The 24,823-nt window shown below is 40.9% G+C and overlaps 1 protein-coding gene across 1 annotated transcript; it reads left to right on the top strand.

The window, feature by feature from the left end:
• Positions 1-203: 203 nt before the first annotated feature.
• Positions 204-19,291, top strand: enkur (enkurin, TRPC channel interacting protein; the record flags this gene model as incomplete). The annotated part of the gene is made up of 5 exons (XM_079805678.1): positions 204-283; positions 880-1,025; positions 1,130-1,362; positions 14,705-14,851; positions 19,118-19,291. 5 exons carry the CDS (start codon positions 204-206, stop codon positions 19,289-19,291), a joined length of 780 nt encoding a protein of 259 aa, XP_079661804.1.
• Between the last annotated feature and the right edge of the window lie 5,532 nt (positions 19,292-24,823).

Raw genomic sequence — 24,823 nt, 5'->3', positions numbered from 1 at the left:
TTAAACAACTGAAACTATGAATCTTTTGTTACTAATGCTGGAGAAAATAAAACGAGGGGAAACTGTTTAATGTTGCTTGGCAGTGGTTGTCATAGAGACGTTTGTTAAACAACATCGATTTCCTCGGCCATTTTACGCTCATATAACAGTCTGCAGCGGGATCTTTCTGTTTCCTGACATTTTTGTCTCTATCATCAGACATCATGAGCGACACCATCTATCCTCAAGAGAGCATCTATAACCTTATTCCCAGAGAGGAAGAAAAAGCCATGAAAGCGCCCAGGTAGAGATTTCAAATTAATACCACAATAAACTGATATTATGAAGTGTTCTCTATCTTCTTCTTTTTGTTTTAAAGTGTCCTCTCTCTTCTTCTTTAATTCCCTATTGATATTTTAGAAACGAGTTCATTTATTTACATTGTAGGCTAACACTATTTTCAAATTTTGAAACATGTTACTTATTGACACATGTTTCATTGTTACAACACCAGGTCTCATTACCATAATATGAAACGTATATTAAAACTGATATATTTAAATGGTAACGTATTTCTTCTTGTTCTACTAGCTTTAATAATTTTAATGAGAACGTAATAGGAATCTTCACTCAGAATGATGTGCTACAAACACACCTAGTTTTTACACCTAACGTTAAGTAAAACCTGTCATTATACAGAAAAATAATTAGTGAGAAAATGACTTAATTGAAATTGATGTCAAAATGTGAAATATATTTTAAATATGTAATGTTATTTAAAATGAGATTTTTCCACTGATCTATATAGAGAACCTTTAGATCAGTGGATTTTTCCCCTATTGATTCTGGGATGAAAGACATATGTTTGTGAGATTCATTCATTAATATCTTAATTTCCAGGTACATGTCAAAGTTCAGAGAGCAGGTGAAGCTGGAGAAAGTGGTGAACAAATCCCCCAATAAAACCATGGGACCAGCAAAAGTGGAAGTACCGATGTCAACAAACTATCTACTGAAACGCTCCAAGGAACCTAAACTCCCTGAGAGTACATGTCCTGCATTTGCTGTTAAGATATTTTGAGCATTCAATATATAATATTGACAGAAACATATCTTTTGTCATTTATATCATTTATTTGTACTGTTTCAGAGAAACCATTTAAATATGAAGATGGTGAGCTACATGGTAAACCACCAATCCCTGCAAGAACAGAGAAGCCACTCATGGGTCTCCACACCAACAAGAACTTTATTAAGACCAACGCCGTTGAGAACATCATGGCAGTCCCAAAGAAAGTGCAGCCAGTGTATGCTGACACCAAGAAGGGGGACAAACAACCGCTGGAGAACTCTGGTCTTGTCCCGAAATTCTTAAAGAAGAAGGTGAGGAGAGTGATGTGATATTGAGTTTCAGGTTTCAGTTGCTCTTGTATTTCATGCATACAAAACATACTGTGCACATTATAGGCTACATACTGCCAGTGCTGGGTAGTAACTGATTACATGTCATTAATTATTCACCCTCATGTCATTCCAAACCTGTAAGACTTTCATTCATTTTCAGAACACAAATGAAGATCTTTTTGATGAAATCTAAGAGCTTTCTGTCCCTACATAGACAGCTACGCAACTACCTTTTTGATGCTTCAAAATGTCCATAGATATTGTAACACTAATCCATATGAATTGAGCGGTTTAGACTCAATCGCTTTATATGATGAACAGATTTAATTTAGGCTTTTATTCACATTTAAACATTGATCAGCGAACATAAAAAGAAGCTCAACCGAACATGCTTGATGCACAAGAACAAACCTCATTGGTTCTTGCCGAAGCTCAAACGTGAAGCGCAACACAAGGATGAACCTCATTGGTTCTTGCAGAAGCTCAAACATGATGCGTAACACGAGAATGAACTTCATTGGTTCTTGCAGAAGCTCAAACGTGATGCGTAACACGAGAATGAACTTCATTGGTTCTTGCGGAAGCTCAAAGTGATGCGTAACAAGAGAATAAACTTAATTGGTTCTTGCAGAAGCTCAAACGTGCTGCGTAACACAAGAATGAACCTCATTGGTTCTTGCAGAAGCTCAAACGTGATGCATAACACATGAAAATGAACCTCATTGGTTCTTGCAGAAGCTCAAACGTGAAGCGCAACACAAGGATGAACCTCATTGGTTCTTGCAGAAGCTCAAACATGATGCGTAACACGAGAATGAACTTCATTGGTTCTTGCGGAAGCTCAAATGTGCTGCGAAACACATGAAAAATAACCTCATTGGTTCTTGCAGAAGCTCAAACGTGCTGCGAAACACATGAAAATTAACCTCATTGGTTCTTGCTGAAGCTCAAATGTGATGCGTAACACATGAAAATGAACCTCATTGGTTCTTGCAGAAGCTCAAACGTGATGCGTAACACATGAAAATGAACCTCATTGGTTCTTGCGGAAGCTCAAACGTGATGCGTAACACAAGAAAATGAACCTCATTGGTTCTTGCAGAAGCTCAAACGTGATGCATAACACATGAAAATGAACCTCATTGGTTCTTGCAGAAGCTCAAACGTGATGCGTAACATAAGAATGAATCTCATTGGTTCTTGCGGAAGCTCAAATGTGATGCGCAACACGAGAATGAACCTCATTGGTTCTTGCGGAAGCTCAAACGTGATGCATAACACATGAAAATGAACCTCATTGGTTCTTGCAGAAGCTCAAACGTGCTGCGTAACACAAGAATGAACCTCATTGGTTCTTGCAGAAGCTCAAACGTGATGCATAACACATGAAAATGAACCTCATTGGTTCTTGCAGAAGCTCAAACGTGATGCATAACACATGAAAATGAACCTCATTGGTTCTTGCGGAAGCTCAAATGTGATGCGCAACACGAGAATGAACCTCATTGGTTCTTGCGGAAGCTCAAATGTGATGCGTAACACAAGAAAATGAACCTCATTGGTTCTTGCAGAAGCTCAAACGTGATGCGTAACACAAGAAAATGAACCTCATTGGTTCTTGCAGAAGCTCAAACGTGATGCATAACACATGAAAATGAACCTCATTGGTTCTTGCAGAAGCTCAAACGTGATGCGTAACATAAGAATGAATCTCATTGGTTCTTGCGGAAGCTCAAATGTGATGCGCAACACGAGAATGAACCTCATTGGTTCTTGCGGAAGCTCAAACGTGATGCGTAACACGAGAATGAACCTAATTGGTTCTTGCAGAAGCTCAAACGTGATGCGTAACACATGAAAATGAACCTCATTGGTTCTTGCAGAAGCTCAATTGTGATGCGTAACACAAGAATTAACCTTATTGGTTCTTGCAGAAGCTCAAACGTGATGCGTAACACGAGAATGAACCTCATTGGTTTTTATGGAAGCTCAAACGTGCTGCGTAACAAGAGAATAAACTTAATTGGTTCTTGCAGAAGCTCAAACGTGCTGCGTAACACAAGAATGAACCTCATTGGTTCTTGCGGAAGCTCAAACGTGCTGCGAAACACATGAAAAATAACCTCATTGGTTCTTGCAAAGCTCAAACGTGATGCGTAACACAAGAAAATGAACCTCATTGGTTCTTGCAGAAGCTCAAACGTGATGCATAACACATGAAAATGAACCTCATTGGTTCTTGCAGAAGCTCAAACGTGATGCGTAACATAAGAATGAATCTCATTGGTTCTTGCGGAAGCTCAAATGTGATGCGCAACACGAGAATGAACCTCATTGGTTCTTGCGGAAGCTCAAACGTGATGCGTAACACGAGAATGAACCTAATTGGTTCTTGCAGAAGCTCAAACGTGATGCGTAACACATGAAAATGAACCTCATTGGTTCTTGCAGAAGCTCAATTGTGATGCGTAACACAAGAATTAACCTTATTGGTTCTTGCAGAAGCTCAAACGTGCTGCGTAACACAAGAATGAACCTCATTGGTTCTTGCGGAAGCTCAAACGTGCTGCGAAACACATGAAAAATAACCTCATTGGTTCTTGCAAAACTCAAACGTGCTGCGAAACACATGAAAATTAACCTCATTGGTTCTTTCAGAAGCTCAAACCTGCTGCGAAACACATGAAAAATAACCTCATTGGTTCTTGCAAAACTCAAACGTGCTGCGAAACACATGAAAATTAACCTCATTGGTTCTTGCAGAAGCTCAAACGTGATGCATAACACATGAAAATGAACCTCATTGGTTCTTGCAGAAGCTCAAACATGATGCGTAACATGAGAATGAACTTCATTGGTTCTTGCGGAAGCTCAAAGTGATGCGTAACACGAGAATGAACCTCATTGGTTTTTATGGAAGCTCAAACGTGCTGCGTAACAAGAGAATAAACTTAATTGGTTCTTGCAGAAGCTCAAACGTGCTGCGTAACACAAGAATGAACCTCATTGGTTCTTGCAGAAGCTCAAACGTGATGCATAACACATGAAAATGAACCTCATTGGTTCTTGCAGAAGCTCAAACGTGCTGCGTAACACATGAAAATGAACCTCATTGGTTCTTGCGGAAGCTCAAACGTGATGCATAACACATGAAAATGAACCTCATTGGTTCTTGCGGAAGCTCAAATGTGATGCGCAACACGAGAATGAACTTCATTGGTTCTTGCGGAAGCTCAAAGTGATGCGCAACACGAGAATGAACTTCATTGGTTCTTGCAGAAGCTCAAACGTGATGCGTAACACGAGAATGAACCTCATTGGTTTTTATGGAAGCTCAAACGTGCTGCGTAACAAGAGAATAAACTTAATTGGTTCTTGCAGAAGCTCAAACGTGCTGCGTAACACAAGAATGAACCTCATTGGTTCTTGCGGAAGCTCAAATGTGATGCGCAACACGAGAATGAACTTCATTGGTTCTTGCAGAAGCTCAAACGTGATGCGTAACACAAGAATGAACCTCATTGGTTTTTATGGAAGCTCAAACGTGCTGCGTAACAAGAGAATAAACTTAATTGGTTCTTGCAGAAGCTCAAACGTGCTGCGTAACACAAGAATGAACCTCATTGGTTCTTGCAGAAGCTCAAACGTGATGCATAACACATGAAAATGAACCTCATTGGTTCTTGCAGAAGCTCAAACGTGCTGCGTAACACAAGAATGAACCTCATTGGTTCTTGCAGAAGCTCAAACGTGATGCATAACACATGAAAATGAACCTCATTGGTTCTTGCAGAAGCTCAAACGTGATGCATAACACATGAAAATGAACCTCATTGGTTCTTGCGGAAGCTCAAATGTGATGCGCAACACGAGAATGAACCTCATTGGTTCTTGCGGAAGCTCAAATGTGATGCGTAACACAAGAAAATGAACCTCATTGGTTCTTGCAGAAGCTCAAACGTGATGCGTAACACAAGAAAATGAACCTCATTGGTTCTTGCAGAAGCTCAAACGTGATGCATAACACATGAAAATGAACCTCATTGGTTCTTGCAGAAGCTCAAACGTGATGCGTAACATAAGAATGAATCTCATTGGTTCTTGCGGAAGCTCAAATGTGATGCGCAACACGAGAATGAACCTCATTGGTTCTTGCGGAAGCTCAAACGTGATGCGTAACACGAGAATGAACCTCATTGGTTCTTGCGGAAGCTCAAACGTGATGCATAACACATGAAAATGAACCTCATTGGTTCTTGCAGAAGCTCAAACGTGCTGCGTAACACAAGAATGAACCTCATTGGTTCTTGCAGAAGCTCAAACGTGATGCATAACACATGAAAATGAACCTCATTGGTTCTTGCAGAAGCTCAAACGTGATGCATAACACATGAAAATGAACCTCATTGGTTCTTGCGGAAGCTCAAATGTGATGCGCAACACGAGAATGAACCTCATTGGTTCTTGCGGAAGCTCAAATGTGATGCGTAACACAAGAAAATGAACCTCATTGGTTCTTGCAGAAGCTCAAACGTGATGCGTAACACAAGAAAATGAACCTCATTGGTTCTTGCAGAAGCTCAAACGTGATGCATAACACATGAAAATGAACCTCATTGGTTCTTGCAGAAGCTCAAACGTGATGCGTAACATAAGAATGAATCTCATTGGTTCTTGCGGAAGCTCAAATGTGATGCGCAACACGAGAATGAACCTCATTGGTTCTTGCGGAAGCTCAAACGTGATGCGTAACACGAGAATGAACCTAATTGGTTCTTGCAGAAGCTCAAACGTGATGCATAACACGAGAATGAACCTCATTGGTTTTTATGGAAGCTCAAACGTGCTGCGTAACAAGAGAATAAACTTAATTGGTTCTTGCAGAAGCTCAAACGTGCTGCGTAACACAAGAATGAACCTCATTGGTTCTTGCAGAAGCTCAATTGTGATGCGTAACACAAGAATTAACCTTATTGGTTCTTGCAGAAGCTCAAACGTGATGCGTAACACGAGAATGAACCTCATTGGTTTTTATGGAAGCTCAAACGTGCTGCGTAACAAGAGAATAAACTTAATTGGTTCTTGCAGAAGCTCAAACGTGCTGCGTAACACAAGAATGAACCTCATTGGTTCTTGCGGAAGCTCAAACGTGCTGCGAAACACATGAAAAATAACCTCATTGGTTCTTGCAGAAGCTCAAACGTGCTGCGAAACACATGAAAATTAACCTCATTGGTTCTTTCAGAAGCTCAAACCTGCTGCGTAACACAAGAATGAACCTCATTGGTTCTTGCAGAAGCTCAAACGTGATGCATAACACATGAAAATGAACCTCATTGGTTCTTGCAGAAGCTCAAACATGATGCGTAACATGAGAATGAACTTCATTGGTTCTTGCGGAAGCTCAAAGTGATGCGTAACACGAGAATGAACCTCATTGGTTTTTATGGAAGCTCAAACGTGCTGCGTAACAAGAGAATAAACTTAATTGGTTCTTGCAGAAGCTCAAACGTGCTGCGTAACACAAGAATGAACCTCATTGGTTCTTGCATAAGCTCAAACGTGATGCATAACACATGAAAATGAACCTCATTGGTTCTTGCAGAAGCTCAAACGTGCTGCGTAACACATGAAAATGAACCTCATTGGTTCTTGCGGAAGCTCAAACGTGATGCATAACACATGAAAATGAACCTCATTGGTTCTTGCGGAAGCTCAAATGTGATGCGCAACACGAGAATGAACTTCATTGGTTCTTGCGGAAGCTCAAAGTGATGCGCAACACGAGAATGAACTTCATTGGTTCTTGCAGAAGCTCAAACGTGATGCGTAACACGAGAATGAACCTCATTGGTTTTTATGGAAGCTCAAACGTGCTGCGTAACAAGAGAATAAACTTAATTGGTTCTTGCAGAAGCTCAAACGTGCTGCGTAACACAAGAATGAACCTCATTGGTTCTTGCGGAAGCTCAAATGTGATGCGCAACACGAGAATGAACTTCATTGGTTCTTGCAGAAGCTCAAACGTGATGCGTAACACGAGAATGAACCTCATTGGTTTTTATGGAAGCTCAAACGTGCTGCGTAACAAGAGAATAAACTTAATTGGTTCTTGCAGAAGCTCAAACGTGCTGCGTAACACAAGAATGAACCTCATTGGTTCTTGCAGAAGCTCAAACGTGATGCATAACACATGAAAATGAACCTCATTGGTTCTTGCAGAAGCTCAAACGTGCTGCGTAACACAAGAATGAACCTCATTGGTTCTTGCAGAAGCTCAAACGTGATGCATAACACATGAAAATGAACCTCATTGGTTCTTGCAGAAGCTCAAACGTGATGCATAACACATGAAAATGAACCTCATTGGTTCTTGCGGAAGCTCAAATGTGATGCGCAACACGAGAATGAACCTCATTGGTTCTTGCGGAAGCTCAAATGTGATGCGTAACACAAGAAAATGAACCTCATTGGTTCTTGCAGAAGCTCAAACGTGATGCGTAACACAAGAAAATGAACCTCATTGGTTCTTGCAGAAGCTCAAACGTGATGCATAACACATGAAAATGAACCTCATTGGTTCTTGCAGAAGCTCAAACGTGATGCGTAACATAAGAATGAATCTCATTGGTTCTTGCGGAAGCTCAAATGTGATGCGCAACACGAGAATGAACCTCATTGGTTCTTGCGGAAGCTCAAACGTGATGCGTAACACGAGAATGAACCTAATTGGTTCTTGCAGAAGCTCAAACGTGATGCGTAACACATGAAAATGAACCTCATTGGTTCTTGCAGAAGCTCAATTGTGATGCGTAACACGAGAATTAACCTTATTGGTTTTTATGGAAGCTCAAACGTGCTGCGTAACAAGAGAATAAACTTAATTGGTTCTTGCAGAAGCTCAAACGTGCTGCGTAACACAAGAATGAACCTCATTGGTTCTTGCAGAAGCTCAAACGTGATGCATAACACATGAAAATGAACCTCATTGGTTCTTGCAGAAGCTCAAACGTGCTGCGTAACACATGAAAATGAACCTCATTGGTTCTTGCGGAAGCTCAAACGTGATGCATAACACATGAAAATGAACCTCATTGGTTCTTGCGGAAGCTCAAATGTGATGCGCAACACGAGAATGAACTTCATTGGTTCTTGCGGAAGCTCAAAGTGATGCGTAACACAAGAAAATGAACCTCATTGGTTCTTGCAGAAGCTCAAACGTGCTGCGTAACACATGAAAATGAACCTCATTGGTTCTTGCGGAAGCTCAAACGTGATGCATAACACATGAAAATGAACCTCATTGGTTCTTGCGGAAGCTCAAATGTGATGCGCAACACGAGAATGAACCTCATTGGTTCTTGCGGAAGCTCAAATGTGATGCGCAACACGAGAATGAACTTCATTGGTTCTTTCAGAAGCTCAAACCTGCTGCGTAACACAAGAATGAACCTCATTGGTTCTTGCAGAAGCTCAAACGTGATGCATAACACATGAAAATGAACCTCATTGGTTCTTGCAGAAGCTCAAACATGATGCGTAACACGAGAATGAACTTCATTGGTTCTTGCGGAAGCTCAAAGTGATGCGTAACACGAGAATGAACCTCATTGGTTTTTATGGAAGCTCAAACGTGCTGCGTAACAAGAGAATAAACTTAATTGGTTCTTGCAGAAGCTCAAACGTGCTGCGTAACACAAGAATGAACCTCATTGGTTCTTGCAGAAGCTCAAACGTGATGCATAACACATGAAAATGAACCTCATTGGTTCTTGCAGAAGCTCAAACGTGATGCATAACACATGAAAATGAACCTCATTGGTTCTTGCGGAAGCTCAAATGTGATGCGCAACACGAGAATGAACCTCATTGGTTCTTGCTGAAGCTCAAATGTGATGCGTAACACAAGAAAATGAACCTCATTGGTTCTTGCAGAAGCTCAAACGTGATGCGTAACACATGAAAATGAACCTCATTGGTTCTTGCGGAAGCTCAAACGTGATGCGTAACACAAGAAAATGAACCTCATTGGTTCTTGCAGAAGCTCAAACGTGATGCATAACACATGAAAATGAACCTCATTGGTTCTTGCAGAAGCTCAAACGTGATGCGTAACATAAGAATGAATCTCATTGGTTCTTGCAGAAGCTCAAACGTGATGCGTAACACATGAAAATGAACCTCATTGGTTCTTGCAGAAGCTCAAACGTGATGCGTAACACATGAAAATGAACCTCATTGGTTCTTGCAGAAGCTCAATTGTGATGCGTAACACGAGAATTAACCTTATTGGTTCTTGCAGAAGCTCAAACGTGATGCGTAACACGAGAATGAACCTCATTGGTTCTTGCAGAAGCTCAAACGTGATGCGTAACACATGAAAATGAACCTCATTGGTTCTTTCGGAAGCTCAAACGTGATGCGTAACACAAGAAAATGAACCTCATTGGTTCTTGCAGAAGCTCAAACGTGATGCGTAACACATGAAAATGAACCTCATTGGTTCTTGCAGAAGCTCAAACGTGATGCATAACACATGAAAATGAACCTCATTGGTTCTTGCAGAAGCTCAAACGTGATGCATAACACATGAAAATGAACCTCATTGGTTCTTGCAGAAGCTCAAATGTGATGCGTAACATAAGAATGAATCTCATTGGTTCTTGCGGAAGCTCAAATGTGATGCGCAACACGAGAATGAACCTCATTGGTTCTTGCGGAAGCTCAAACGTGATGCGTAACACGAGAATGAACCTAATTGGTTCTTGCAGAAGCTCAAACGTGATGCGTAACACATGAAAATGAACCTCATTGGTTCTTGCAGAAGCTCAAACGTGATGCGTAACACATGAAAATGAACCTCATTGGTTCTTGCAGAAGCTCAAACGTGATGCGTAACACATGAAAATGAACCTCATTGGTTCTTGCAGAAGCTCAATTGTGATGCGTAACACGAGAATTAACCTAATTGGTTCTTGCAGAAGCTCAAACGTGATGCGCAACACAAGGATGAACCTCATTGGTTCTTGCAGAAGCTCAAACGTGATGCGTAACATAAGAATGAACCTCATTGGTTCTTGCTGAAGCTCAAACGTGATGCGAAACACGAGAATGAACCTCATTGGTTCTTGCGAAATCTCAAACGTGATGCGTAACACGGGAATGAACGTCATTGGTTCTTGTAGAAGCTCAAACGTGCTGCGAAACACATGAAAAATAACCTCATTGGTTCTTGCAGAAGCTCAAACGTGCTGCGAAACACATGAAAATTAACCTCATTGGTTCTTTCAGAAGCTCAAACCTGCTGCGTAACACAAGAATGAACCTCATTGGTTCTTGCAGAAGCTCAAACGTGATGCATAACACATGAAAATGAACCTCATTGGTTCTTGCAGAAGCTCAAACATGATGCGTAACACGAGAATGAACTTCATTGGTTCTTGCGGAAGCTCAAAGTGATGCGTAACACGAGAATGAACCTCATTGGTTTTTATGGAAGCTCAAACGTGCTGCGTAACAAGAGAATAAACTTAATTGGTTCTTGCAGAAGCTCAAACGTGCTGCGTAACACAAGAATGAACCTCATTGGTTCTTGCAGAAGCTCAAACGTGATGCATAACACATGAAAATGAACCTCATTGGTTCTTGCAGAAGCTCAAACGTGATGCATAACACATGAAAATGAACCTCATTGGTTCTTGCGGAAGCTCAAATGTGATGCGCAACACGAGAATGAACTTCATTGGTTCTTGCGGAAGCTCAAAGTGATGCGTAACACGAGAATGAACCTCATTGGTTTTTATGGAAGCTCAAACGTGCTGCGTAACAAGAGAATAAACTTAATTGGTTCTTGCAGAAGCTCAAACGTGCTGCGTAACACAAGAATGAACCTCATTGGTTCTTGCAGAAGCTCAAACGTGATGCATAACACATGAAAATGAACCTCATTGGTTCTTGCAGAAGCTCAAACGTGCTGCGTAACACAAGAATGAACCTCATTGGTTCTTGCAGAAGCTCAAACGTGATGCATAACACATGAAAATGAACCTCATTGGTTCTTGCAGAAGCTCAAACGTGATGCATAACACATGAAAATGAACCTCATTGGTTCTTGCGGAAGCTCAAATGTGATGCGCAACACGAGAATGAACCTCATTGGTTCTTGCGGAAGCTCAAATGTGATGCGTAACACAAGAAAATGAACCTCATTGGTTCTTGCAGAAGCTCAAACGTGATGCGTAACACAAGAAAATGAACCTCATTGGTTCTTGCAGAAGCTCAAACGTGATGCATAACACATGAAAATGAACCTCATTGGTTCTTGCAGAAGCTCAAACGTGATGCATAACACATGAAAATGAACCTCATTGGTTCTTGCAGAAGCTCAAACGTGATGCGTAACATAAGAATGAATCTCATTGGTTCTTGCGGAAGCTCAAATGTGATGCGCAACACGAGAATGAACCTCATTGGTTCTTGCGGAAGCTCAAACGTGATGCGTAACACGAGAATGAACCTAATTGGTTCTTGCAGAAGCTCAAACGTGATGCGTAACACATGAAAATGAACCTCATTGGTTCTTGCAGAAGCTCAATTGTGATGCGTAACACGAGAATTAACCTTATTGGTTCTTGCAGAAGCTCAATTGTGATGCGTAACAAGAGAATAAACTTAATTGGTTCTTGCAGAAGCTCAAACGTGCTGCGTAACACAAGAATGAACCTCATTGGTTCTTGCGGAAGCTCAAACGTGCTGCGAAACACATGAAAAATAACCTCATTGGTTCTTGCAGAAGCTCAAACGTGCTGCGAAACACATGAAAATTAACCTCATTGGTTCTTTCAGAAGCTCAAACCTGCTGCGTAACACAAGAATGAACCTCATTGGTTCTTGCAGAAGCTCAAACGTGATGCATAACACATGAAAATGAACCTCATTGGTTCTTGCAGAAGCTCAAACATGATGCGTAACACGAGAATGAACTTCATTGGTTCTTGCGGAAGCTCAAAGTGATGCGTAACACGAGAATGAACCTCATTGGTTTTTATGGAAGCTCAAACGTGCTGCGTAACAAGAGAATAAACTTAATTGGTTCTTGCAGAAGCTCAAACGTGCTGCGTAACACAAGAATGAACCTCATTGGTTCTTGCAGAAGCTCAAACGTGATGCATAACACATGAAAATGAACCTCTTTGGTTCTTGCAGAAGCTCAAACGTGATGCATAACACATGAAAATGAACCTCATTGGTTCTTGCGGAAGCTCCAATGTGATGCGCAACACGAGAATGAACCTCATTGGTTCTTGCTGAAGCTCAAATGTGATGCGTAACACAAGAAAATGAACCTCATTGGTTCTTGCAGAAGCTCAAACGTGATGCATAACACATGAAAATGAACCTCATTGGTTCTTGCAGAAGCTCAAACGTGATGCATAACACATGAAAATGAACCTCATTGGTTCTTGCAGAAGCTCAAACGTGATGCATAACACATGAAAATGAACCTCATTGGTTCTTGCAGAAGCTCAAACGTGATGCGTAACATAAGAATGAATCTCATTGGTTCTTGCGGAAGCTCAAATGTGATGCGCAACACGAGAATGAACCTCATTGGTTCTTGCGGAAGCTCAAACGTGATGCGTAACACGAGAATGAACCTAATTGGTTCTTGCAGAAGCTCAAACGTGATGCGTAACACATGAAAATGAACCTCATTGGTTCTTGCAGAAGCTCAAACGTGATGCGTAACACATGAAAATGAACCTCATTGGTTCTTGCAGAAGCTCAATTGTGATGCGTAACACGAGAATTAACCTTATTGGTTCTTGCAGAAGCTCAAACGTGATGCGTAACACGAGAATGAACCTCATTGGTTCTTGCAGAAGCTCAAACGTGATGCGTAACACATGAAAATGAACCTCATTGGTTCTTTCGGAAGCTCAAACGTGATGCGTAACACAAGAAAATGAACCTCATTGGTTCTTGCAGAAGCTCAAACGTGATGCGTAACACATAAAAAATGAACCTCATTGGTTCTTGCAGAAGCTCAAACGTGATGCATAACACATGAAAATGAACCTCATTGGTTCTTGCAGAAGCTCAAACGTGATGCATAACACATGAAAATGAACCTCATTGGTTCTTGCAGAAGCTCAAATGTGATGCGTAACATAAGAATGAATCTCATTGGTTCTTGCGGAAGCTCAAATGTGATGCGCAACACGAGAATGAACCTCATTGGTTCTTGCGGAAGCTCAAACGTGATGCGTAACACGAGAATGAACCTAATTGGTTCTTGCAGAAGCTCAAACGTGATGCGTAACACATGAAAATGAACCTCATTGGTTCTTGCAGAAGCTCAAACGTGATGCGTAACACATGAAAATGAACCTCATTGGTTCTTGCAGAAGCTCAAACGTGATGCGTAACACATCAAAATGAACCTCATTGGTTCTTGCAGAAGCTCAATTGTGATGCGTAACACGAGAATTAACCTTATTGGTTCTTGCAGAAGCTCAAACGTGATGCGCAACACAAGGATGAACCTCATTGGTTCTTGCAGAAGCTCAAACGTGATGCGTAACATAAGAATGAACCTCATTGGTTCTTGCTGAAGCTCAAACGTGATGCGCAACACGAGAATGAACCTCATTGGTTCTTGCGAAATCTCAAACGTGATGCGTAACACGGGAATGAACGTCATTGGTTCTTGCAGAAGCTCAAATGTGATGCGTAACACGAGAATGAACCTCATTGGTTCTTGCAGAAGCTCAAATGTGATGCGTAACACGAGAATGAACCTCATTGGTTCTTGAGGAAGCTCAAATCATTTCACTTTTAAGAAGCGTTTTCTCAACATTGAAAGACAAACATAGCAATACATTTACTGAGTGAAAATTCAAATAATAGGAGTTGATTAGATATGAAAAACAATTTTTTTTTCATAATTATTATTATTTTAAAATTATTTATTTTCATTTTTATGATTTACTTATTAGCTTTTCATAAAACTCACAAACCCCCTGCAGTTACATCATGACCTAATGTAATGTTTAATGCACTTCATGTTGTTGATAACAAAGAATTCATATATTTTCTTTCTCTTTGTATTTTATATTTTATATTAATATGGTACAAGATTATCTTATTCAATTCAATGTGATAAATGAGTTAGGTCAAAAGTAATCAAAAAGTCAGATTATATTACCTAAAATGTGTTTTTGTCATTATTTGGAATCAATAACCGACTACAATTAGTAAGTAACCCAGCACTGCATCTGCAAAAATAGTAAGAAAAGCCTGTTTGTATGCATGTTCTCAGGACTATGGTCAGACTCCAGAGTACCTGCTCCAGCGCAGAGAGGAAGTCAGGAAAGCACAAGAGGAATATGACAACTATGTCAAGGAACGGATGAGAGAGGGAGCCATGAAACAGCTCTCAGGTGAAGAACGACAGCATATCCTACAGGTAAACGAATACAAACGTACTCTGAATGAAACTATCTCGAATTGTTTATAGCCTGTGTTCTGATGGAAGGCACTCTCCTGCGAGAGATTTGCAGCATTAATCTCCTGTGATTAATTGCTTGTGTTTGTACTGTAGTTAGTAGTTTCTAAATTGTGTTGGATAAAGGCATCTGCTTTATGAGTAAATGTAAACAAATTAACATGAGATTTTTTAAAGCATAAATGTAAATGATTTTATTAGGGAAAATACATATTTTTTATGACTGGTCACCATGTTTTCACCATGGTTAATCCTCTGGGCCCGTATTCAAGAAAAATCTTAATGAAAAGAGTAGCTCCCTAGTGACAAATTTTCTACGAAAATTTGAAGGGGAAACGCCCACCTTTCTAAGATAAAATTCAGAAATTCTGGCCCCGTCCACACGGAGACGTGTTTAGCTGTATACGTAAAGATTTTGTACCATATCAGCATTTCGTCCACACGGATCCGGCATTTTGGGAGCCTGAAACTCGTATTTTTTGATACCGGGTAGGGATGAAACGGTATGGAAATTTAACATCACGATTATAGTGACCCAAATTATCACGGTTATCAATATTATCACGGTTTTGTTCAAACGAGATGAAAGTGTTCAAAAAGAACTGATGCACACACTTAAAACATTTCAACAAGTTTTATATTTGAAAATCAACAAACAACAAATAAATCAAGCAGCTCTATGCACTTTTTTAAGCTAGATTCTGTGGGATTTCCTTCCTTAATGGCCGTCGTCAATAGCAACGCATAACGCATAAATAATAATAATTTGTCGTAAATATAATCTCTAATATTATCTCTGATGAGAATATTGCTTGAGAATATATTTACAGTGTTCAGCAATGATGCATTTAAATCTAGCATATTTTGTGTTAGAGCCCAAACATTATCCAAGTGAAATAATGCATATCCATATTTCCATATGATTTGACATGTTTATTTTATTAAATATCAAAATGTGTGCATCATACCTGACACCTAAATGATCACTTTACAGTCAGTTTTATGACTGTCATTCATTCTCTTCAAATGCTGAAGTTTGAAACGTGTAACGTTACCAATGTTGTATGTAACTTTAGAGACGGTCCCTAAATTCACCAGCGTTATGCCAGTCATGTCAGATGCGCTGTGCTTCTGCTGTGTTTTTAAAACCATTTTCGCTGCTGAAATAGAACAAAAACAGTACAACCACTATATGATGAATGAATCTCCTGCATACATCGCACGTTTATCTCTGCTTTTAGTGTAGATTTCAGCGAGTAAGAGCGGCGCGCGCTCTGAATGAAACTCCGGCTAATCTGAACGCCTCTGATTATGAGACATTGCATTCATAAACTCAATAGAAACACGTGTTTATAATGCGCAACGCGATTATAACAGATGGCTTTTGAGAAGACTATTATAAGTTCAACAGCCAGAGTGACTAGTGTGCAGCCGAAATAACGTTAACTTACACCTGCAAACGGCGGTTGTTAATGGCAAACCCTGATTATTATCCCTTAAATGTTAGTCTTGACTAAATTTGTTCGTTCGCTTCACGTTATTATTTCCCAGATGTAGTTTTGGTATTGAGGTCAAAGTCCACTTGCCGTTCGTAGTTTTGAAGTGTTTCCCCTATTACAGTGACTTTCTTCTGGCATGTTCTGCAGACAGGGTGACCATCTTAGATTAAGTTTCCCTCAGGACTTTTGTAAAAGCCAAAATATGACCACACCTCAGATTTGGTCCTTTTAGAGGCTGAACAATCCCCAGAAGTGCTGTCACTGCCATCTGCCATTTCTTATCATTCAAAAACAGCGGTGCTGCGCCTGACTGACGCTGACTACACAGGATTTACCGCAAGTTTTCACAACCGTGATAATCACACGCGGTTTTAATGATAATAAAATTTTATACGATATTACTAACCGTCACTAAATTTTATTGTGGTTTATCGTGAAACCGGTAATCGTTTCATCCCTAATACCGGGTCCCAGAGTGGATAAATGTGAAAACGACACCCTTGCGTTTTCGTGTGTACAGCCAATCCATATATTTTGTGAAACGTGATGTCATCACACCACGTCGCGCACAGGAAAGACTAGAAAGGGATACAACTAAGGGCACTGGGCATGAGCACATCAATACTGCGTTGTTTAATTACTGTATTTGCATTATTGTAAGGGTAGGTTTAGGGTTGGGGTAGGTGTAGGAGTTAATAAAACACAATCTGGTAAGTAGCAAATGTATTTTTTAGGGCTGTCAAAAGATTAATCGTGATTAATCGCATCCAAAATAAAAGTGTTTACATAATATATGTGTGTGTACTCTGTTAATTATTATTTATATATAAATACACACACAAGCTTGTATATATTTAAGAAAAAAATATTATTTTTATATATAAAACATTTATATTTATATATATTATAGATTATATAAATGTATATACAGTATATACATGCAAATATTTCTTAAATATATACATGAATGTGTGTGTATTTATATATAAATAATAATTAACAGAGTACACACACATATATCATGTAAACACAAACTTTTATTTTGGATGCAATTAATCGCGATTAATCTTTTGACAGCCCTAGTATTTATTGTTATTTTATTGTGAGATTTTGCCTCACTTCCTACCATTGCTGTACCCCTTCTAGCCACAACTCTTCTTCTCCGTTTCTAGTGTATTTCTGTGGCAGAATTACAGCGCCACATACTGGCCTGCCATGTATACTACATCGTTTTGAGTCAATGTAAGTGCTCTCATGTGTCCGCGGATATTTCTTGAAACAAGGAAAAAAAAAAGATTAGGTAGGGAAAGCTCTGGCTTCGTGTGGACGGGGCCTCAGAAAGCATCTTAACCCTCAAAAGACGTCTTAAGGTCCAAAAGTGTACGGACAAAGGACTTTTAAGAGGCTTATGAGTTTCTTTAGTAGCTGAGAAAATGGACTAAACTCGAAGAGGGAGAAGAAATGTGTTGCACACAATACATGAGTGAGTTAATAAGACACTACTCATTAGATCGTGCAGGGATCATGTTTGTGACCGATCTTATTAGAGACATGCTAACATCCGACACAGCACAGAAATGCCACAGCGCCAGAAATGGAACTTGGAAGTAATCACTACATTAACATACAGTATTTGGCAACTGGAATGATGATTTGAGTCTTTCACAATCTTCTATAAGCAGTGATCACACAATTACAGCAATTTCAGAACCTTATTGTGTCGCTCTTGATTTCCCAAAAAAGTAGTATGGTAAAGCAGGAAAGAATGACGCATGTAATTTCAAAGTGAAGGTTTATATAGACTCTATACTTAAAAGCGCTCTTTTTTTCCTTCTTGGAAAACCAACCAATCACAGTCTCCAAAAGACTGTCATACGTAGCAACGAGGTAAGCACCGCCTCCTCACTAAGATAAAAGTTTTTGTATTTTCCTCGTTCAGAGTTGCTCTCAGATCAGTCCTGAATCACTCTTAAGCTAAGACTCCTACGTAGAATTGTTTTAGGTAAATTAAGATCTTTCTGAGAGGATTCTTAGAAGCTTTAAAGGGATAGTTCACCCAAAAATGAAAATTGGCCCATGATTTACTCACCCTCAATTCATCCTAGGTGTATATGACATTCTTCTTTCAGAGGAATACAGGAGTACAGAGTTATAATAAAAAAAAGGTCCTGGCTCTTCCCAGCTTTATAATGGCAGTGACTTGTCGGTTCGTTTTTTAAGTCCATAAAAGTGCATCTATCCATCATATAACTGCTCCACACAGCTCCGGGGGGTTAATAAAGGCCTTCTGAAGCGAAGTGTAAGTGTTTGTGTAAGAAAATTATTCATATTTAAAACTTTATAGACTAAAATAACTCACTTCCGGCGGTCAGTGGTACGCAAGTTGACTCACTATAACAATGACACCTTAAAATACAGTGTTATCAATTACTTTTTTGTAGCATTATACATTTGATATTTTTGATCAATTTAATGTGTTCTTGCTGAATACAGTCTGTGTCTGTGTTACATTGTAATCATACATTTACGTACTGACTAATAATTACTAATTACATTTACTTACTGGGTTGGGTTAGGGTTAGGATTAGGGTGGTTTAGGTTAGTTGCATGTAGTTAAGCACAATTTATAGTAATTACTATAGTTACTACATGTAACATGTAACAAACACTGTAAAATAGTGTTACCTAAATTACAAGATATGTCTGATGACTTGATGACTTTTGACAGGCTCTGAAGAAGAACTGGGACGAGCTTCATCATCAGTACCAGAGCCTCTCTGTTGTCACAGACACAGCTCCCAAAAAATGCAGGAAGGAGCGTCTGGAGCAGGAAATGAAGCAGCTGGAGAGAGATATTGACATGGTTGAACGACACAAAACCATCTACATTGCTAATAACTGAGCGTGATGTTAGCTACTTCAGCAAATATCCAAGAACAACATTTGAAACAGGCAAAACTGCCACAGTGTCTTTGCTCGTCCTCTTCTATGGTCCTTCAAGATTAGTGTGAAAGGCTTCAGTAAAACTTTACAGCAATCTGAGTGTAATAAAGATTGTTTAAGATTAACTAAATGGTCTCGGAGCGATTCAATCCCTTTAAAGTCAATGTGAAGTGAAAATGATCCCTGTTTATTTTCTTAATAATAACATTGTACATCAGTGAATTGCACAGACATTTTGAGGGGCAGGTGCTCAAGTGAAAAAAACACCCTTATAGTAATTTATAAAAAGTAAAGTTACATATTGTTGATCATCTTTTGATTAATTACACTATTTAATGCTATACATACACTGACTATAGGTATACCAATTCAATGAAATCAGTATCAACAAAATCTTTTGTTTTTATCAAAATACATTTACAAAATTATTTATCAAAATACATTTACAGTGCAATTACAATTGCCTAAATAATGTTGCGAGATTAATGTTCTAAATATAACATTTTGAATATATGAATATGAAATGTTTGAATATATGAAATTAAATGTCAGGAAAAATTAAAATGACAGGCTACTATGACAATAAATCTGCCAGTAGGAGGCAGCAAGTCCTGATAAGTGAATCGTAGAGTCATTCATTCAACTGATTCGCTTAAAATGGCTGATTAATTCATGAAAGAAGCAGTACTTTATGAATGTGTCATTGAATCTTTGACTCACCTGATTCATGCAAAAACTGAATCATTCAAAAATGAAACACCACTGTGTGTTGCTGGGAGATGCAATTTTTCTGCTTTGGAACAAAACATTTTGTTGACAAAATAGAGCAAAAACAGTCAAAATTGACAACGCTGTGTCTTAAAATTGTCAATTCATATAATTACCTGTTTTATAAAATGAATATCACATTTAAAAATCATGCTGATTGTGAAACAGTAGAACGTTGGCAGACGTGTTACGGTCCAAAAGGAAAAAAAAAAAAAAAATAAATAAAATTATGATGATGGCTCAACCCGCAAGTACTCTTCAGAGTATGGTGGTGTTTATTGACAAGTGCACTGAAAATCCAATAGTCCAGCAGTGCATATATTTACAAAGTGTACAGTCCCAAAAACTAAGTACCAAACCAACAAAAATAAAACAACAAAATAAATGAAAGATATATAACTATACAATTATCTACACAAAAACTCACGAGTATCTACTATTTACGGAGGGTTTTCTTTAGCTCACAGCACCGCAGTTTGTCTGGCTATCACCAGACCAAGCTCAATTTAAGATTGAATATTGGTGTGGGGAGTCTGCTATGTATTTTCTACTGCACACGCGAGCATAAACGTGCATAAATTAGATAGTCCTTCAACCAATCAGACCACAAGAAGCGTGATCAATGGCCAACGACCCATCGCTTCTCTATCCGTCATCGTGATAATCCCTCCAATAGCGGGCCAGGTGGATAAGCCAGTCTGTGATTGGTTCCCGCAAAAGTGTAACAGAAGCAGCAGAAATGAGTGAACGGGTTTCCAGACTGAGTTGCCGGGCGAAATCAAATCGCCGACAGATCAGGCTGGGTTTACCCAGTCTTCACCGCAGTAGCACGCTTGCTCGACTTGGTAAACAAGTACCATACTGGAGTCTGGCCACTGCTTTTAAAGGCCAGACTCCGCCCCTTTTGGGGCACTACCATCCACAGGTAAGTGTCATGAGGTAATATCTCTACTTTGAGATACATAACATTAATTTCCTCCAAAAACCAAACGAAACAAAAACCAAATGTTATACAACCAACTTCAATAAACCTAATATCAAAATAAACATGACGACACGAACTCCCAATTCCATTCCGTTGACAGGTTAAAACTAGGGATGTCCCGATCAGGTTTTTTTGCCCTCGAGTCCGAGTCATTTGATTTTGAGTATCTACTGATACCAAGTCCTGATCCGATACTTCTATAATATAAGTATAAACTTCTATATGTTAGTGGGCAGTAGATTATCTGTCATACCTCCTCTCTCCTTTTTTCATCATTCTCTCATTTCTATAAGCCTCCTCATTTCCATCACTCTTTTTTTGTCTCCTTCTCTTGCCCTGCCTCTTCCCCTCCTAAAGTTGAGCTCTGGCTGATATTCTTTTCATTGTTTAACATTTTATATACTAAAACAGCTGTCAAATATGAAATGTTTAGTTTGGCTACTTGCATCTCGCACCGTTTAGTGAAGCGTTGTGTTACTCGCGCAGTAGCTTCTGCGTATAAAGCCCGCATACTTTCATTTGATTGGTCATCTCAAATATTTTGACATTGATGAGCGGTGACAGACCTCAGGCAGGGCAGCTCAGACAAGAAGATATCCTTGCAGCATTAAAGTAGTGTTAATACTCTATTAGGCAATTATTTCGCAACATGTATTACATTTAACACATATTAACACTTGCATATTGTTGCCCTTGACTGTTCTAGTTGCTTCTATTTGTCAGGGTTCTGTCACTTCGGTCTAGTTTACTCTTGGTTTGTGACAGAGCCCTGACACTCCTGTATTGTTTGTCTTGTCTTGTGTGAGCGCGCAGCTTTGAGCATGCTCGAGCCGCGTGCTCTTCTGTCCTTGTGTTTTGTGTGCGGGCGTGGTGTTCGGATCCCAGCACTTCGGTCTAGTTTGGGTTTCAGTTTTGTGTTGGGATTCGGACATTCATGCTCCGCGTGTTTGTTTTGTCTCGAGCGCACAGAATGAGCATTCGCTCGTTCTTGTGCGCTCTGTCTTGTCATGTGAGCGTGTGCTCTTCTGTTTGTGTGTTGTGTTCTGTGTAGCACACGGTTCATGTTTACATCGGCCGTGTGCTTTCATGTTATGTTTTGTCTTTTGTTGTGCAGCATGTGGTTGGTGTTTATCACTGGCTACGTGCTTTTATGTTGTCTAGTTTTGTGTGAACATGCAGCTGATGAGTTTTCATTAGCTGCATGTTCATGTCACGTTTGTTGTGAGCACATGTCTTGTCAAGTGTTTCTTTGTGCCATGTGCTCATGTCTATTGTCTAACCCTGCCCCACCTGTCTTCCCTCGTTACCCTCTTTTGTTTGTTCCCTATTTAATCTCCTTGTGTTTGCAGTCCAGTGCCGAATCGTCGTTGAATGTACCTAATGATTCCCTGCTCCCGTCAAGTCAAGCCAAGCCAAGCCAAGCCTAGTCAAGTCTGTTTTTCCCCCTCGGGGTAGTTTGTTTTGTCTTGTTTTATTTTATTATTATCATTAAAAAGCCCATATTCATCTGCATCTTTGAGTCCTCGCTCCTTTCCCTACAACAATCCTGACAGTACGATTCCGCCAAGATGAGGACTCAGCAGAAGAAGGGCTCACCCCATCCACCAGCCTCCACTGTCTCCAGCCCTCTCTACCTGCGCATGCTCCAGTTCAGGGCCTTGAGCTCCCTCCGTCAAGAGGGGGCTCATCCAAGAAGGTTTGCCCTGGAATTCAGCAGCGCCCTGAGGGTCTGGGGTTCAACGACGCTGCTCTCAAGGACCTTTTAAACTACGCCCTTGATGAGCCCCGTGACTGGTGGGTTATGAGAGCGCTGGATCACCTGACATTTGGGGAATTTGTGGAGTTTCTCTCTCACCAGGTGACTAAGTCAGCCATTGATGCTGCAGCTCCCCCGGTGGCGGCCGACGATGCCGCAGCTCCCCCAGAGGAGGCTGAAGAGGCTGCAGCTCCCCCAAAGGCGGCTGAAGAGGCTGCAGCTCCCCTAGAGGCGGCCAACGATGCCGCAGCTCTCCCGGAGGCGACTGAAGAGGCTGCAGCTTCCCCAGAGGCGGCCGAAGAGGCTGCAGCTCCCCCGGAGGCGGCCGTCAGCACTGCAGCTTCCCCAGAGGCGGCCGAAGAGGCTGCAGCTCCCCCAGAGGCGGCCGACAGCACTGCAGCACCCCCAGAGGCGGCCGTCAGCACTGCAGCACCCCCAGAGGCGGCCGTCAGCACTGCAGCACCCCCGGAGGTGGTAAGCACCCGACCACCGCCTCGTTCTCAGAGGAGGGGGAGGAGGAGGAGGAAGGCTTCCTCCATCCTACATGGCCCAGAGGCCATCCCAGAGCTTGCTGCCGGCCCAGATGCGCTACCCAGGCGTCTTGCCCTGCCCGCGCCACCCAGGCGTCTTGCCCTGCCCGTGCCACCAGGGGTCTTGCCCTGCCCGCGCCACCCAGGCGTCATGCCCTGCCCGCGCCACCCAGGCGTCTTGCCCTGCCCGAGCCACCCTCCGGTCCCGCCCTGGTCCTCTGCCAGGACTCCAGATCTGCCGGAGCCACCCTGCCCTGTCCCTCCGGTCATGCCCTGGCCATCTGCCAGGACTCCAGATCCTCTGGAGCCCGCCTGGACTGTCTCTCCGGCACCACCCTGGTCATCTGCCGGGGGTCCTGATTGGCTGGAGTCACCCTGGAGCGTCCCTCCTGCTCCGCCCTGGCCTTCTGCCGGGACTCCAGACTCGCCTGAGCCTCCCTGGCTCAACCCTCCCGTCCCTCCCTGGTCTATGCTAGAGACGTTCTGCGCTGTCCTGCTGGCTCTGACTTGGCTCCCCTCCCTCCCTCCCCTCTTTGTCTCTGTGTTTTGATTTTCCTGTCTTGTGTTTGGTCTTTGTATCTGTCTTGTGTTATCTTGTTCCTGTCTTGTTTTGGTGTCCCTCGTTAGGGACGCCAGGTGGCTCCAATAGGTCGTTGTCGTCGATCCTCAGCATAGGACGAAGAAGGAGGTGTGATACCCCCACATAAAGAAAAGCCATCACCGGTATACCAATAGCGGCATCAACAGGGAGGGACAGCGTGTGGTGGTTGAGCATGTGTGTGTGTGCGCCAGTGCTGCCGCTTGCAGCGGTGAAGATCACTTCTTCACACTGATATTTGAGAAAATATCACTCCTGCATGTGTGATATTGCTTAACTATATTATGATATACACACAAAATACAACTCCTACAAGGGCAATTCATATCTTGAATTTAGGGGGCATTTTTATTCATTTTGGTGGCATTTCTTGCACAGCACTATTTTACATCAATGCCAGACTACCATGCTTGTTGTTAAGCATCTGCACTGCTGTTAATTGGCTTGAGAAAATTGTCTTTTACCCTGCAGGGGTAAAAACTTTAATACAATAACTCTAATAGTATATTTAAGCTAGGCCTCTATGTATCACTAACAAAGCCTTGCAACTAGCTTAGGACACGTTATCAATGTGGTAAAACATGCTAGCAACATGTAATTCATGCTAGCATTGTGTTAAACATGCAAATTCATGCTAAAACATGCTACTTCATGCTAACATGTAAAATAATGATAGCAGCGTGCGGAATCATGTTAGCAACATGCAAATTCATGCTAGCAACATGCTAAATAATGCTAATTCAGGATAAATCAAGCTGACAACATGCCAATTAAGGAATGTTAAAAATGTTAATTCATGCTTAAAAATGCTAAAATAAAGTTATTGTGTTAAAAACATGCTATTAACATGTTAA

The sequence above is a fragment of the Gobio gobio genome (genome assembly GCF_949357685.1).
Source record: "Gobio gobio genome assembly, chromosome: 23".
NCBI classification, from domain to species: domain Eukaryota; kingdom Metazoa; phylum Chordata; class Actinopteri; order Cypriniformes; family Gobionidae; genus Gobio; species Gobio gobio.
The sequence above is the reverse complement of the archived record's forward strand: the minus strand, read 5'-3'. Positions and strand labels throughout refer to the sequence as shown.